We start from the raw sequence: 17,502 nt of genomic DNA on the forward strand, positions 1-17,502 counted from the left end.
GGTCCGGGCATGGTTCCACTAAATTTAGACCCTTATCGGTCTAGGTCGAGTTTGGGTCCAAGGTTAATACTATGGTCCATGTCTTAACGGACCCGACTAGACGGGGCAAAATTGACATGGTCCGGATGACCTGACCCAACACCCAAACTCAAGACCCCGAGTTTGACCGGAACCCGATTGACTCGACCCAATATAACCTGATCCAAATGGTTGTTACACACTTATTATTAGAGTTTTTTGTCCAAAACTGCCTAATATTTACCTTATTTTCATAAATAGTACCTAGAATTTTTAATTTTGCGAAAAACTACCTAATATTTTTTTTTACTTATGTCGAAAACTACCAAATTGAAATTAATGAGCAAATTCGACAATTTTTTTTCCAAATTAACTAAAATTCCGACAAATAAGTCAAAAATGCCAATCGAATTAATCATAATATTGTGCAAATTAGCCACAATCTCGGTCAAACTAGTCAAAATTGTAGTAAAAAAAAATTGAAATAAATGTGTTAGTAGCTAATCAAAACAGTTGGCGTTGGTTTAATATAGTAAATAATGTATGTTCAATGCCAAAAATAATGTTTTCGAGTTAGAATTTTGTCTAATTTGATCGGTTTTTTCAATTTGGTAGTGTCCGACAAAAGTCAAGAAAATGTAGGTAGTTGCTCGCAAAATTAAAAATTTTAGGTAGTATTTATGAAAATAAGATAAATATTAGGTAGTTTTTGACAAAAAACTCTTATTATTACCCATTAATAAATTAATAACTTGATATGATTTACCCCAACCAAAAATAATCCGACGCGAATTAAATAAACCCGAAATTGACCAGATCCAAATCAAACTCGATCTGATTGACTGTTTATCAAGTCTAGACGCGACCCAAACCCACACCCGTGACCCGACTCGTTGTCATCCCGTACGACCAATAAACAGATAAAAGTATTCCACGAGGAGAAATGAAAGGATTGTACTCCGTATAAACAAACCGAAATCGCAACCCTAATCCCTAATTCCCCCATTCTCTTCTACGCCTCTTTTCAAATGAAGAAAAAAACTCAATCTTCCGCCGCCGACACCACCACCACCACCGTCGACGACATCAAAACCCTAATTCACGAACACGCTAACTTCTTCGACAAGCTAGTGGAAGCCATACCAGCAAGGTTCTACCTTCCTTCAAACGAAGACAAACCATGGTTCCAAGGTCTCTCTAAAGCCGCTAAAGCTTCTGCTAAACGCAAAACCATCCAAAACCTCCGTATCGCAAAGCTCAATCGATTCGACCCGGAGAAATCGTCTAAAACAACCGTCGATGTTCTCAATGAATCGCTCAAAACCGAGAAATCGGAGATTAATTTGAGGTTTAAAGATGATAGCGACAGCGATGGTGATGGTGATGAGGAGGATGAGGATGAAGGAAGGAAGGTGACATACGAGGAGTTGCAGGCGAAGATGAGACGGAAGCTTGAAGCGTTGAAAGCTGGACGTGACCGCGGCGAGGGGTTTGAACGGAGGACGGAGAAACGGGAGGAATGGAAGCTGAAGCGGAAACGGAGCGATTTCCAAGGGGATAAGAAGGTCAAGGGGAGTCAGAGTAAGAGTGAGAAAGAGAAAGAGAGTGAGAGGGTTCATGTTGAGAAAGAGGTTGAAGAAGCTTCTAAAGAAATTGAGTTTGGAAAGGTTAAGTTGGCTGCTTCCATTGATGATGGTGAGATTTTCTTTCTCATTTGTTTAACTTTAATTATAATTAAATTGTACCCCTTCCGTCTCGATCATTTGTTTATCTATTTCATTTTAGTGCGTCTCATTCATATGTTTACCTAGGAAAGTTGCTAATTATCCTGTGGTTGGTTATATGCTAGCATATGTATGTTTCTCCAGTTCAATGTGTGATTGTAGTTATGAATATATGATCATTAAGATTGGATACGTCTTTTTACTCCCTCTTCCCGGTCAATTGTTGTCTTTTCTATTTTAAGAATAAACTTGATGAGTATTCAATTTGTTCCACTTGTCATTTAGTAATTGGCCCCCTCCCCTTTCCTTGGTCTTTGTGCCAAAACCAAATGATAACAATTGACCGGGACGGAGAGAGTATTACTTAGCATAGTGTGTCCGACACTCAATACTTGACACTTGGGCATAACTATGATATTTGGACCCTTCATTCTGAGCCAAAACATTAATTATTACTCCCTCCGTCCCGGTCAATTGTTGGCCTTTGGTTTTTGCACAAAGACAAGGAAAGAGGAGATGGCCAATAACTAAATGACAAGTGGAACAAATTGAATGAGAATGATCAAATTACTCATCAAGTTCATTCTTAAAATAGAAAGGATAACAAATGACTCAGACACTCCAAAATGGAAAAGGACAACAAATGACGGGGACAGAGGGAGTACCAATTATTCACATTATAATCTAGTCAAACCAGACTTTGGACACGTCTGCATGTCTGACATTGGACAGTCGAAGCCATGTCCTACTCTTGATACTTGAACCCATGTCTAACACTTCATGCTCAAAACCTTGCCCATGCTTCTAAACGAGTCTCAGTTACATAGATTATGATTGAAGTGCTGACACAAGATGTACGAAACTGGATACTGCCATTTTAATTGATAATATTCATCCATGTATGCAGCTTTGTTCGACAAGAAGAAGAATAAAAAGAGGAAATTGTCCAAGGAGGAGGAGTTAAAGAGAGCGTTGGAGTTGGAAGAAGCGAAGAAGGATCCAGAGAAGGGTAATATCGTAAAAGAGCATGCTTGGAAAGCGGCCACTGACAGGGCAATGGGGAAGAAAGTGCACGATAATCCCGATCGGCTTAAAAAGAGTTTAGATAATGACATAAGAAAGCAGAAGAAGAGCAAGGAAACATGGAAGAAGAGGTTGGAGACTACTGAAAATCATAAGAAGGCAAAGCAGGAGAAGAGGAAAGCTAATATTAATGCTAAGTTGAATACTAAGAAGCAAACCAAGATGGCAAAAAGAGAGAAGAAGTTTATGAGGCCTGGCTTTGAGGGCCGTAAGGAAGGCTTTATCACTGGCGAGTAAGGTTTTTTTGCTGGTGAGTAGTTTGAGCTGGAAGTTTTAGTCACTACTACTATTTACCTTATCTCTATTGTAGTTGCGGTTAGTTAAGGGGGGTGGAGAAAGCAATCAAGCTTGTGTTTTTACTTATATAGTTCATGTATGGCTGGCTATATTTAACTTTGACTATTTTGCTCATTTTTTCTATCTTGTTTCCATCTTTTTTTTAACTGCTTAACCTTCCGTTGCCAATGATTCATTAACCGACTCCTAGTTATATTTGGACCAAGACTTTGTTTCTGTTGTTGACTGCCCAAATAAATGTCTAAGGCAGTGTCCTTTGTTTTGAACTCCATATCTAAACTCCATACACTTCATTCAATTTACGGTGATTTTTGTTTGGTTACTTGTTCAAGTTTATATGTCTCCATATAGTCCTAGCAAGCGATGTTTGTTGATTACTTGTTTGAGTTTTCGTATCACATCTTAGTTACATACTACTACTGAAATTCGTGAGCATATATTTTGGGTTCAACTACCTGCTGTTCATTGAAGTAGCCTTATTTGTTAGCTACCCTTTTGGATTTTGTGTTCAGCAAATGTGAAGAAACTTTCTTGCTTTTGTAGATCGATATTTTTGATTTTATGTGGTAAAAGGCTGTATCTTTTGAACCTTATTGGGTCGTGGCGAGATTTTTTTTGGTCTTTCTGGTCTATGTTGCTGTGTAAAGATTTGTACTTCTGCTGTTTATGCTTTATTACTGTCATTGAATTGTTATAAAAGGTTGGACCTTTGCCTTTATTATTGGGTTATAACATATAAGTATGTTTGATGATGGCTGGAGCTTTCGCTAAGTAGTTGAATTACGCTTAGAAAATTGGATGAACGTTTCAGCCTCTGTGGTTTACCTTTTACCCTGCTCCGTCTATAGAGATTAGTACGTCTGTTTTTGTATGTTTTTATGGAAAATGTGATAAAGGCAGGAGGGGCTTGCGCTCCATCTGTATATTGCGGAATTATGATAGAGGAATTTGATAAAAGCGATCTTTCTATGCGTTGGATTATGCTAAGAAATTCACGAGAAGTTACGGTGTTGTAGTCCAGGACTCCACATTGCCTTGTAGAGATTAGCTCGTCTGATGTTTATATTCTCTATGTGTATGTATATTGGATTATTTGAGGACCTTTGAAGGAATTTTCTGTGTTTTTTACTTTTTTCATACTCCCTTGAAGAGTTTAGTATTGCCATGACACATAAAAACTCACAGAAGCACTCACGCACACAGAAGCATACCACTGCTCCTCGAGGAGGTTCCTGAAATATCTGCATGTCTAATATATTTGTCGCAACTTTGAACTACTATGTGGCCTCTTGTGCTTGAAGTCATGCCCTTGTTCTAATATAATTGTTTGATCTTTGTTTGCACTGTTGGATTTCTTGATGGAGATTCGACGGAATTTTTGCCGTTGTTGGCCAGTGCTTCTTGATGGGATTACGGATTAGTACTTTTATGGAGTAGGAGTACTATTTATGTTATCTTCCGTTGATTTATGCAATAGAAGTGCGCTTTTTGTACATTGTTGTTTTACATCGAGCAGATATGGAGCAATTTTTTGGTCTCCATTTCTCGAAGGGTAGTGGTTCTACTCTAAAAACTCTTGTATGTGATAAAAGTTGGATCTTTCGTGCATGGTTGGACCTTGATGGTAAGATTTGAAGCGATGATCTTTGGTCTTGGATTGTAGACTTTGATATATGAGACATTGGTTGGGTGACCGGAGTCTGAACGTTGTTCGACTCTGTTGACGGAATTGCGAGATCATGTTGGATTATTCTTCTAGCTTACTTGAATCGTCTCTAGGTCTTGCTTTTAATTGATGGAGTCGGGATTAATAAATAGGAGTCCTATTATAGGGTCGTCGCAAATCACTGTTGATATTTGCCCAGTTCATAGACTATACATTTCCCCAAATCTAACAAAACCTGGAATTTCTTGCCTAGTTTTCGTATTTGGGAAAGTAACCTATTTCTTTAAGAAAGGATGACAACCTGACGAAAATAAATTTGGAATAAAATTGCTGCATAAAATAGTCACTTGTAGAAGGCAAAGTCTGGGTCAATGCAAGAAACTTGTTAAAATGGCTAAAACTCCATTTGAAATTTTTATTATTTTAAAATAATAATAATTATAAAAATTGGAAAAACATAGACCTGACAAAGCGGACCTGTCTCGATTTGGTTGACCCGAGACAAAAAAGTGACCCGAATTTGCCTGACCCGGAACCCAAGTTTAGCCGATCCGACCCGAACATTGATTGACCCAATGTTGATCAGACTCGAGGTGACCCGACTCAAAACCACCCGATCCGTAATTAACCGTATTCGAAATGATCCGAAGTTGCATCGAAATTACAAGTATTCAATCAAATAAAGGGTGCACTGGTTGGCTAGTGGTTGCAATGCTTCATAATAAATACGGCTCGATTAATTTTGAAAGATATTCTTTGTTGTTACTCATATTAGTACTAATTAAACTGTTTTAACCATTTACCCGAAAATACCGGCCCCTAATAACCTATATTGATGACCCGATAAAAAATGACCTGATTTGTGTTGACCCAAAGAATGACCCAACAACTTAACACCCGAAACTTACTAAATATCCAAAATAACCCAAAATAATCTGACCCTAAATGAAACAATAGGTCTTGGTATAGACGGGTGGGGCGAACAGACGGGTAAAGACCTCTAATAAAATGGGTAGGGGGACAAGGTGGGGCACCCCCCATGTACTTCCCACTTTATGACAAATGGGTATTTTGTGAGGGGAAATAATATCCGTCTATACGTATAGACGGATAGTGTCCGTCTATAATGATAATTTGAGAAATGAAATGTATGTAAATAAATCTAAAATGACCCGACCCAAATACGATCGGGTTCACCCACTAGTTGCCACTTGCCACCTTTTTGGGAAGAAAAGACCAAAATATCTAAAAAAATCTGAATTGAAGGTGAGTGTAGGAGGAACTAGGACGACATCTTCCAACTCTATCAAGTTAAAATGCTCTAAAACATTTACAAAATAAAAATAAAAATAAAAATTAAAAAAAGAGTTAATTTGCGCCACTGCAGCTTGCTAACCTACGCCTGGGGACGGTCGGCCGGTATCAACTCCATCCGACCGTCCATCTCCTATTCTTATTTGATTCATCAACCTCCAAAAATCCCTAATTAAATCCCCAATTAATTAATCAATTTCTCAATTTTCCAATCAAATATGGCGGGATTTAGCTCCTTTTAATATTATTTATAATAATATAACTATTAATTTTGCGGGAATTTTGAAAAATTTGAAAGATGGGCGATGAAGAAGTGGGGCCCGGCAATGGCGGGAAGAAGAAGAATGAACAGTTTATTGATCGAAGTAAAGTTCGGATATTGTTGTGTGATAATGATGTTAACGGTTGTCATGAAGTTTTTTCTCTCCTTTCCAACTGTTTTTATCAGGGTAATTTCTTTACTTTTATTATCGTTCTTATTTATTTGTTTATCTTTTTATTAATGATTGAGACGGAGTGAGTATTATTTTATTTGATTCAATTTATTTTGTTAATTTTGCTAAATTCTAATTTTAGTGTTAATGCTTCTTGTTGTTGTACTTGTAATATAGGGTTGGATATATTGGAGTATTAATTAAAGTTTATGTAAAACCGTCTTATATAAGTTTTTGTATTGGGTTATGATTTTTTATGGGTGCATCAATCCAAATAGAAAGTACTACCCTTTGTGTGCGGCTTTGTGGAGTTAGTTTTGTGTAAGACGGCTTGAAAATCTTATCAACAAATACCCTCTCCACCCTTGTCAGTAGATTTTTGTAGGGAGGTATTGGCGTTGTTGGGAAAGTAACCCCAACATGACATTGATGTACCTTAAGTTATGAATTTAATTAGTAGCATTAAGATGAGATGTTATTTTATGTTAGATATAAATAATTAGAGTAAATATAAGAAGTTAGATTTAGGATGATGTTAATGAGTCTTAATGTTACTAGATAAGTTAGGACTTAGGAGCTTATATAAATAAGGGTCATAAGTCATGTTGGATAAGAGTGAGTGTATGCTTAATATCCCGAGTTAAGCATAGTTGGAAATCTTAGCTAGTAGCTAAGTGTTGGAAGATTGATTGTATTATTGTTAAGGTTGAAGAATAATAATACAAGGTTAGGTTGTGGTTAAGTCCATAACAAAAATATTGTGAGTCTTTGCATTTTATATTATTTGTACCAAAAACCCCAACAGGCGTATTGCTAATCAAAGGTAAACAAATGATTGAGGCTGAAGGACTAGCAAGAAACAAGAGTAATTGAGATTGGTGTTGGTGGATTATGTATTTATGTGGAAGTTTGAAAAATGATTATCTTGTTTGAGGATTTGGGATTTGGATTGTGTTAGAAGTTGTGGGATCGGATTGGAGTGTTGAATGATTGGATTTTAATAATTAGGTTTGTAATGAAGAGGATCAGCGTATTTGTGATTATTGAAGGAGTGTAGGACTGTGGATTGCATTGGAGTGTCTTGTAGAGTGGGCTGTGGGCATGATTTACCGTTGATCTAGCTAGATAAGATGCGGTTATTTTTGGGTATGTCCTTGTCATTTTTACGTGGATTTGTCAGCTGAGTATGGTTGCATTAAATGGATTGGGTGGTGTTAAGTAAATTTGTTTCCTGAGAAAGTCTTGTTGATGAAGCTCGTGAGTTTGTGATGGCAGCGTTTCTATTATGTGTGTAGTTTTATTTGTGAGATGCCAATGATTATCATGAATCATGATAATTGTCGGAATATAATAGCGACTTTATGGTTGAAATATAGGTGGATACGTAACTGACCATTGAATTGTGGTAGTTATTTGAGATCTTCTTAGCATGCAATCAACAGGTTATTCTATTTCAAAAAATATGTGCAGAACTTGTTTCTGCTCCATTTAGATGTAGGAAGATGGAATTTAAGAGTCTGCTTGTTTTTAAACTCAGACATAGCTAATAGCATTCTCTGTTTCTTTTTCGTTTATAAGATGATACATTTCTTGGACAGTTGGTAAATGCTTTTAAGTACAGCTTTTGGTTATGGAGAAAAAAGGGCTTGATGGTCTTATGGACTGTTTTGTAAACAATTTCTATTTTATCGGTTTTACATAAAATTAGGTTATATACTTTGTCTGTACACTGGCCGACTCTCCACGGAACTCTCCAAGAGAAGAGAAGAGATAAATGGAGAGTCAATCTGGGCTACAATGAATAGCTCTAGATAACTCTCCAACTTACTCTCAAAATAAATTCATGGGAGAGTTATCCAACAGGACTTCAGAAGACTAGTTGCCTCTAGTTGAGGCAGAGTTTAACTCTTCAACTTTAATGAGTCATAGATCTTTATATCTTAGTAGTTTTTATTTTTTATTTTTTTCCTAATTAATAAATAATTAAGTAAACGATAAATTAAATGGGTGGGGCCAAAATATGAGCTGGAGAGTAATTTGTGGAGTTTTATGGTTGTTGGAGTACAATTGGTAAATTTACGGAGTTACTTTTTCACATACGGATTTTACTCTTTCACATACATTTTTTCAGTATCTTTCCATAATATACCCTTTTCCCCAAACCTAAACAAATTAACTCTTACATGTGCCTTTTTCTCCAAAATCGAATCTAATTGCTCTAAAAACTTGGAACAATGAATCAGTTCTTCAATTAGTGGAGTAGCTTATTTGTTTATTAATTATTAATATGTTTTCTTGAAATTATCAGGGGTTATCATTTAAAGATCAAAGAAATTCAGAGTTCTTGAATCTCAACATACTCTTGAATTGATCTTCATCGATGTGTCTTTAAGCCAATCCTGAATTGTTTGTTCATGGATGTGATTTTAATCTTGCATTAGCGTTATGCCTGTAATTCAATTTCAAACATAAAGGAATCAAAGTAAAGTGTTAATTGCATCAACCATATTCCTGTACTTCAATTCTTCATCAAGATTAACCATTAAAGCACATGAAATACAACCTCATATGAGTACTCCGCATAATTAGTCAATTAATTAAAGTTTCTTTTGAATAGATTTGTTTCCTTCATATTTAATACTTTGTTGTATAGAAGGATGGATAAGGATAATCAGATAAAGGGGAAGTCGAGGTCGGTTGGAGCAAGGTTAGCGGAGTGGGTTAGAAGGAAGGTGAAGCCGTGAAGTAAAGGGAGATGAGAAAAAATTAATTAGGTGTGGAAATGATAAGGGTAAAATTGTAAAAGTCGTATGTGAAAGAGTAAAATTCGTATGTGAAAAAGCACAAGAGGTGACTTTCCAAAGAGAGATAATGACTTGGAGAGTTAAAGTGAGTTGGAGTCTTGGAGAATTTTTGTTGCTTTAATCTATGTAATAATTGTTACATTACCCAAAGTTCCATCACACTTCCTTATCTGTGCCTCCTTTATCTAACCCGAGCTCCGTGTGATTTACATACACTTTTGTTGTTCCGGGACCCGGGTCCCTCGAATCCCGAAAACCGTATATTAAACACTTCATTTTGAGGCGTTCGGGAGGTCGTACCATGTCACCTTTCTTTTTCTCCTACTTTTATAATCGCTTTCTGAGTTGCCCCTTTCGATTTCAGCCTCAAATAACAACTATTAATACATTTTTTCCCAATTCGAAAGGGGCTTATTTGTCGCATACCGTCACCCTTAAACGTCTTCTGTTGCTCTTCGAAATATTTGTGCCCACTCGATGAATTGTCCGTGTTATTTGCGGACACTTTTGTTCCGGGACTCTCGAAACCCGAAAATCGTGTTCTATACTCTTCAATTTGAGCCGTTTGGCAGGTCGTAAGAGGTCACGTTTTTTTTTTCTGCCGATTTTTCTACCACGTGTCCCGCGTCGCTTGCTCCAAATAACAACTCTTAATCTTTTGCGAGAGACTCGTTTATCTCATACCGACAACCTTAAGCTACTCAAATTTTCTATGCCCGCTTTCTGACCCGAGGAATTCTCCGTCTGATTTACACACACTTTTGTTCTCGGACCCTAGAATCCCGAAAATCGTGTTCTATATACTTCAACTTGAGACGTCGGAGGTTGTATCGGTTCGCGTTTCTTTTTCTCCCGGTTTTGTACCACGTGTTTGGGGTAGCTTCAGGCAGATAACAACTATTAATCCATTTTTTCATAATTATCCTATTTTCGCGAGAGGCCGTTTATCTCATATCGGCACCCTTAAATGTTCTGTACTACTTAAAATTTCTATGCCCGCCGATTTGACCTGACGGACACTTTTGTTTCCCGGACCCTAGAATCCCGAAAATCGTATATTATACACTTCAATTTGAGGCGTTCGGGAGGTCGTACTGGATCACGTTTTTTTTCTCACGATTTTTCTACCACGTGTCCAGAATCGCTTCTTGAGTTGACCCGTTCGATTTCAGCTTCAAATTACAACTATTAATCCATTTTTTTCCGAAGGTTGTATCGGGTCACGTTTCTTTTTCTCCCGGTTTTGTATGAGCCCCAAATAACAAGTATTAATCCATTTTTTCATAGTATCCGATTTTCGCGAGAGGCTCGTTTATCTCATAATGGCACCCTTAAACGTCCTTTGTTGCTCTTTAAAATTTATGTGCCCGCTTTATCTGACCCTTGGGAAATTGATGGAATCCCGAAAACTATATATTACACACTTAAATTTGAGCCGTTCGGGAGGTCGTACCGGGTCATGTTTCTTTTTCTCCCGATTTTTCTACCACGTGTCCAGTATCGCTTATCGCTTCTCGAGTTACCCCGTCCTGAAATAACAACTATTAATCCATTTGCTCCTCAAATTTTCTGTGCCCTCTGACCCGGAGGAATGCTCCGTCTGATTTACGGACACTTTTCTTTCCGGGACTCGGGAATCTGGAAAACTGTATATTATACACTTTAATTTGAGGCGCTCTGGAGGTCGTAACGGGTCACGTTTCTTTTTCTCCGGATTTCTCTATAACCTTGAGTTACCCCGTTCGATTTCAGTCTCAAATAACAACTATTAATCCATTCTTTCCCAATTATCCTATTTTCGAACGAGGCTCGTTTGTCGCATACCGGTACCCTTAAACGTAAATAACGATCCTTAAATTTTATGTCCCCGCTTTATCTCACCCGAGAAATTCTCCGTTTGATTTATGGACACTTTTGTTCCGGGACCCTAGAATCTCGAAAATCGTGTTGTATACAAGTCAACCAGAGCCGTTTGGGAGGTTCTATCGGCCACGTTTCTTTTTCTCCCGGTTTTGTACCACGTGTTTTTGGGGTAGCTTGAGGAGCCCATTCTATTTTAGCCGCATATAACAACTATTAATCCATTTTTTCATTATTATCATATTTTCGCGAGAGGCTCGTTTATCTCATACCGGCACCCTTAAACGTGCTCTGTTGCTACTTAAAATTTCTGTGCCCGCTTAATCTGACCCGAGGAAGGAATTGTCGTGTGATTTACGGACACTTTTGTTCCGGGAGCATGGAATCTCGAAAACCGTATATTATACACTTTAATTTGAGCCTTTCGGGAGGTCGTACCGGGTCACGTTTCTTTTTCTCCCTATTTTTCTAACACGTGTCCAGAATCGCTTCTTGAGTTACCCTGTTCGATTTTAGCCTGAAATAATAATTTTCGAATTTTCGAACGAGGCTCGTTTCTCGCATACGAGTAACCTTAAACGTCATCTGTTGCTCCTCAAATTTTCTGTGCCCACTTTAGCTAACCCGAGGAATGCTCTGTCTCGGACACTTTTGTTCCGGACCCTGGAATCCCGAAAACCGTATATTATACACTTCAATCAAGGCGTTCGGGAGGTCGTACAGGGTAATGTTTCTTTTTTCTCCGGATTTCTCTATTACGTGTCCAGAATCATAATCAAAATCGCTTCTTGAGTTACCCCGTTCGATTTCAGCCTCAAATAACAACTATTAATCCATTTCTTCCCAATTATAACGGCCCTATAAATAAGTACTTATTGAGCAAAAAAATCTTTCTGGATTCGTAAAATCGCCGAAAACCGCTGATTTGAAGGTAATTTTCACGGTTTAGGGTCTATTGGGGCCCGGAATAAAATGTCTCGAAATTAGCATTGCAATTTTCTACGACATATCAGAATGACTTAGGTAACCGAATTGGCATATGGTTTGATATAGAGACATTTAGAGTTCTTAAAACTTCTTTTCGATTAGTGTCGGTAATAGACCAAAAAAGTTGTATTTTAGATTCTATATATGTTGTTTTAAAAGGGATCTGAACATCCGATAGTCATTTAAAGACACAATGCCCCTATAGTCATACACTCGTTTTTCACCGCTTCTCTTTCTCTTTTAAATAAAAATTACATTAACCTTATTAGCCAGGGCAAAATGACCCGACTGGAGTAAGTTGACTGGAGACTCAAAGTAGACTTAGAAATGCCTGAAACCTGAATTAATGAGACCTTGTTGAACTTGAGTCTTGACTATGACACCGAACAGACCCTTTGCCTGAATTGATGAACCTTGTTCATCTGCAAACATACCAGACATGACACCTAAAATTAACACCAAACAAACCCATTATTGAAATGACTTGGCCTGACCCATAGTGTATAGTATGCGCAATGATGATCTGAACAGATGACCCGTACCCCACTCAATGACCTGATTGCCAAGTCTATTTCTGATGTGATTAGTCTGATTACCTTCTACCAAACATGGACTTAATGTTGTAAAAGGTGAGAATCTTCCATCTTGTGAATTTTCTAGTATGAAGCCACAAACAGCTTCTTGCCTTCTGGGTGATTTAGAGTAAAAGCTTTGATATAAAGTTTGTTAGAAAGATCATGGCTAGCTTCTTTCCAGTTGCCCGAAGACGAAGATTTAATAGTTATGGAAAATGGCTACTACTTGATTAAGGTTAATGCACAAAGCTTTTGTACCCCATACTCAGGCTGTCAGGCACTTGGAGTAGAAGACCTAGTAAACGTAGTAACAAATTTTCGTTCTACAGTTAACTTTTATTCATAAACTATAATGCACTGGGAAAAGACCTTGTAATCACCTAATTTCCATGTTCTTAGTTCTGGAAGTTAATTAAACCTGTCCACCACTCCACCTATCTTCTTGTTTCAAAAATGAGTAATTTCTACATTTTTGAGTAAGCCTTTTAGAGCTAAATGCAGCTATTTCTTGTTTTCATATGTATTTTCCTTGATCTGCACATAACTTGATCATTTTTCTGTACAAATATTTACAGTAACTGCAGTGAAGTCAGCTAGACAGGTTATCAATGCCCTTAATGCAGAGGGACCTAGTATTGATATCATACTTTGTGAGGTTGATCTTCCTATGAAGAAAGGACTCAAGTTGTTGAAGTACATTATGCGAGACCTGCAATTTCAACGAATACCTGTGATCAGTATGTTATACTGTTATAGTTCTGTTTCTCGCTCACATTATCGAGTATTAATAATCTCCATTACTCTTTCTTTTGCTTAGTGATGTCAAAACTAGATGAAGTTTCCCTTGTTGTGAAGTGTTTGAGGCTGGGAGCGGCAGATTACCTTGTAAAGCCACTGCGTAGTAATGAGCTGTTGAACTTGTGGACTCACATGTGGAGGAGAAGGCGTATGGTTAGTACCAATATCCCACCCTGCCGCGTTGTGTAGCTTGTGGATGCGTGTACATCCTAAGTAGCTTTTTCTAGACGCAAGTAATATTTGTTTCTCTCGTGTAAAATAAAGAGAGCTTATATGTGCATAAGCTTTGCTTGTAGCGTCTGTGGATTCGTGACTGTCCTGAGATAATATTCTTTAGTCTTTATACTACGAAATATTTTCTTATGTTGGTGCCTTTATTGGCAGCTTGGACTCCCAGAGAAGAACATCGTAACTTACGACTTCGATTTAGTGGCATCTGATCTGAGTGATGGTAATACAAATAGCACCACACTGTTCTCAGATGATACAGATGATAAATCGAGGAAAAGTGTTAATCCTGAGATGAGCATGGCAGAACAACAGGAGGACGATGTATGTTTGTAATCCATCTTATTTTCGACTAATCTATATATTTCCATGATTAGTTCTTTTCTTGGATAAATTCTAATGCCCATGTTCATTTAGTTTTTCCTGTTAAATCTCATATCTTAGACAGATTTGACCTAGCTTTGTAATACTGGAATTACTTAAAAATTATACAGCCGTTCTCTAATGATGCCTAGAAGGCTAGAATACAGATCAGTTTTGTGTTATAGATATTAAGAAAGTTCAATTGGATGAAGCCGTTGTGTGTATCGAAGAGGTATCAACCTACATTTCGGGACACGTAGGCCTTGCTTGCTTCTATTACCCTAAGAAAGTATAGATACATGCTGTGTGATACCTTATTTCTTTTGTGACTAGTAGAGATGTTATCTTTTTGAAAAAATAAAAATAAAAATAAAAATGTGGTTGATCATACTCTTACTTGCTTCCTTTTTTGTTTACTACTACAGTCTAACAAAGCCACTTCTGAACCAATGCCTATGGATTCTTTCAACTGTCGGCCTGGTGTGCCAGGAATTAGTGACCGCCGGACAGGCAAGTTTCTAGATTTTCTACGCATCTTTATTTATTCTTCTTGTTATGTTTGAATTTGGTTCTAATAATTTATCGACTGTAAAAAGTAAAAACTATGGATTCCCTACATATGATCTGTGTGCTGTTTACTTGCATTTTCTTTTACCTCACAAGTGGTGATAGCAAAAGGATACCTTGTCTTGTGGGTGCACTCCATTGAACTTAAGTTTAATAATAGCAAGTAATGATTTGTATGAAACTAGGTCTGAGCGAGATAGGACTGCCATAGGTCTATTTTAGAATGTATTGATATATACGGAACTTTGGAAGATGAAACAGATGAAACTATATTCTGGACCGCTTTGGGACGATAGACTTTTTACTCTGCTAATTTTCATATTATCAAGGCTTTTTTTTTCCTTTTTTGACATAAAGATCTGTTGATGGGAAGTGTTTTCGCTCATGGAAATTTGCGACTGTTTCACCAATTAACATTCATCTCCCTCATTTTTCTTTCTTAATTACATTGACGGATTTTTTTTTTTTAATTCAGGCCAAGTTGTGTCGTTTCCGAGGAAGAGTGAGCTAAAGATCGGTGAATGTTCTGCATTCTTCACTTATGTCAAATCAAACACTGTTAACAATAATGGCCAGTCAGGGACCGATGTTGATGAAAATACGACAAGCAACAGCAACTTCCAAGAGGTTGAAATTGTGCATATTGAAGACAATACCTCTCAACCTTCCAGAGTGGAAGACAAATTACAAACATGGCATGATATGAGGTATGAAATCAAAGAGCCATGGAGAAACAGCTCACTCGAAGATGAATTACCTGGTAGTACTAGTGTACTCGACTCTACTTCCTTAGAAAGGTCCTGCACCCCTTCCGTCTCTGCCGGATTCATCCCGAATAGTTCTAGTGACGAAGGCTTATCTCACGCCCACATTCAACAGAGAAATGGTTCGCATTTTGATGTCTCGGGATTTGCTGAGCATTATATTCATCCTTTCTATATGTCGGGAACCATGAATCATGTCATTATGCCATCAACACCCATGTATCAGAATGATGTTCAAGGGCATGGGGCTTCATATATGATGCCGCATTACAACCATCTTCCTCATTGCCCTCCTCGTATGCCCGGTATGCCACCTTTCCCTTATTATCCAATGAGTACGTGTGTTCAACAAGGCCAATTACCCGCTAACCAACAACCACCATCATATGGCAATTCACCATCTAGTGAAGCTGGTTTGAGTAGAGTCGATAGGAGGGAAGCCGCATTGTCAAAGTTTAGGCAAAAAAGGGAGAAAAGATGTTTTGATAAAAAGGTAAGGTATGCTAACCGGAAAAGGCTTGCCGAGAGAAGACCTCGGATTCGTGGCCAGTTTGTCCGGGGAGTGAATGGCGTGGATGTGGATCTTAATGGAGATCCATCTCCTGCTGACCTTGATGAAGAGGATGATTATAATGAAGATGACGCGCCCTGAAAAGTGATTGAGGAAGCTATCTACACTATCAGTTTCAGGAGGCTTATCCATCCATGGAGGGGAAATGGTGAGCACTGAGCACACATGGCTAGAGTCACGGGCTTGGACCGTCAATTCTGTAATTTTCTTTCATCCGGTTTAATTGATGGTATGAGCGAATGCGTCTCACAATCAGAGCGCCATAAAGCGTTGGTAAAACGCTGATATAGATCTCATCTATGTTCTTCATTGTGATGATCAGGGTTAAGTTGGTGAAGCGGCTTCTAATAACCGAATTCCATCTTCCGTGGACTGTTGTGAGTAGTCTTGTCGCCGAAGGCGCTCCCCTTCAGCGAGGAACTAACTATACAGGACAACCTCTATCCCTATTGAATGAATCAACTGAGTTTTATGATTGCATTTTCTGTTGTCTAGTTTTATAAACATTTGAGTGGTCTTTGGGCTTTCGCTACTGGATTCAGCCGACTAGATCCTATAGATTATCATTGTTACGACTTTGAGAGGATTATCTGTAACTTGATTCGACCCAGATCCCACATGAATATTAATCGCGTCTAATGTGGCTACAATTATTTTTCAGTAGATAGGTGCCTTTTTTTCTTTTTGTTTATGCAGGCACTGCGGCGTGTGAATAACATTTTATGCGGACGATAACTGGGAGGCGGAGGCGAGGGAAAGCAAAGGAGTAGAATGAGGTGTAAGAGAATTTTCTCGAAAAGCTTTTACTCGACTATGTTAGAGAGGTTTTATTTGGCTCGAAGGAAGTCTTGTAAAAGGGATACCAAAAGCAATCACACAGTTACGAATGATGTAAAATGGTTCAACAACGAAAGTGGTTGCAATCAACGATAAAATGAGTGCTTATTATTAAAGTAATAAATAAAAGACTTAATATGGGCAGGGGCGGACCCAGGATTTAATGTATGGGGTAGCAAAAAAAAAGGGTGTTGCTCTTTCATGTACATGATTTACTCAATCATGTACATGAGTTACCATTTTACCCCTCTCATTTCAACATCATTTTTTTTTCACATTTCAATTCTCCCTTTCAATTTTCTACCTCCATATCTCAACACCACCCCTGCCGCCACCATCCAACCACCACCCCTACTCCGGTCGACCCCCTCTTGCGTGGTTGCAGTCCATACCCGCCCAAACCTGCTATTAATTTAGGATGGCAAAATATCTACCAAAAGTATTCGGGTATTTGACGAACTACAAATCTACAATGCATTTTTCCAATTTTAGTTTGTAATTTTCACCTTCCAGGCATTGGAATTTGCTTGTACATCCTTTAGATAATTAGTTTATTGTTTAATTGGATAGTATCATGAATATTGACGCATGTCACTCAGTGTTCTTAAAATT

The 17,502-nt window shown here is 37.9% G+C and overlaps 2 protein-coding genes across 2 annotated transcripts; both read left to right on the top strand.

Annotated features, from left to right (window-relative positions):
• Window positions 1-955: 955 nt before the first annotated feature.
• On the top strand, window positions 956-3,315 carry LOC141652732 (uncharacterized). The gene is made up of 2 exons (XM_074460325.1): window positions 956-1,713; window positions 2,650-3,315. Exons 1-2 carry the CDS (start codon window positions 1,047-1,049, stop codon window positions 3,060-3,062), a joined length of 1,080 nt encoding a protein of 359 aa, XP_074316426.1. The 5' UTR covers window positions 956-1,046; the 3' UTR covers window positions 3,063-3,315.
• A 2,824-nt stretch (window positions 3,316-6,139) lies between these two features.
• Window positions 6,140-16,703, top strand: LOC141652717 (two-component response regulator-like APRR1). Its single transcript, XM_074460307.1, has 7 exons — window positions 6,140-6,551; window positions 13,338-13,499; window positions 13,580-13,713; window positions 13,945-14,116; window positions 14,364-14,368; window positions 14,577-14,661; window positions 15,194-16,703. Exons 1-7 carry the CDS (start codon window positions 6,401-6,403, stop codon window positions 16,132-16,134), a joined length of 1,650 nt encoding a protein of 549 aa, XP_074316408.1. The 5' UTR covers window positions 6,140-6,400; the 3' UTR covers window positions 16,135-16,703.
• The last annotated feature ends 799 nt before the right edge of the window (window positions 16,704-17,502 follow it).

Source organism: Silene latifolia, chromosome 4 (genome assembly GCF_048544455.1).
Source record: "Silene latifolia isolate original U9 population chromosome 4, ASM4854445v1, whole genome shotgun sequence".
Classification (NCBI taxonomy): Eukaryota; Viridiplantae; Streptophyta; class Magnoliopsida; order Caryophyllales; family Caryophyllaceae; genus Silene; species Silene latifolia.

Bases quoted from the DNA above. Each gene is read 5' to 3' on its own strand.
- LOC141652732 (XM_074460325.1), top strand. From the start codon at position 1,047: ATGAAGAAAAAAACTCAATCTTCCGCCGCCGACACCACCACCACCACC. The intron at 1,714-2,649 runs GTGAGATTTTCT...CCATGTATGCAG, and splicing joins GGCTGCTTCCATTGATGATG to CTTTGTTCGACAAGAAGAAG.
- LOC141652717 (XM_074460307.1), top strand. From the start codon at position 6,401: ATGGGCGATGAAGAAGTGGGGCCCGGCAATGGCGGGAAGAAGAAGAAT. The intron at 6,552-13,337 runs GTAATTTCTTTA...AAATATTTACAG, and splicing joins TTCCAACTGTTTTTATCAGG to TAACTGCAGTGAAGTCAGCT. The intron at 14,662-15,193 runs GCAAGTTTCTAG...TTTTTAATTCAG, and splicing joins AATTAGTGACCGCCGGACAG to GCCAAGTTGTGTCGTTTCCG.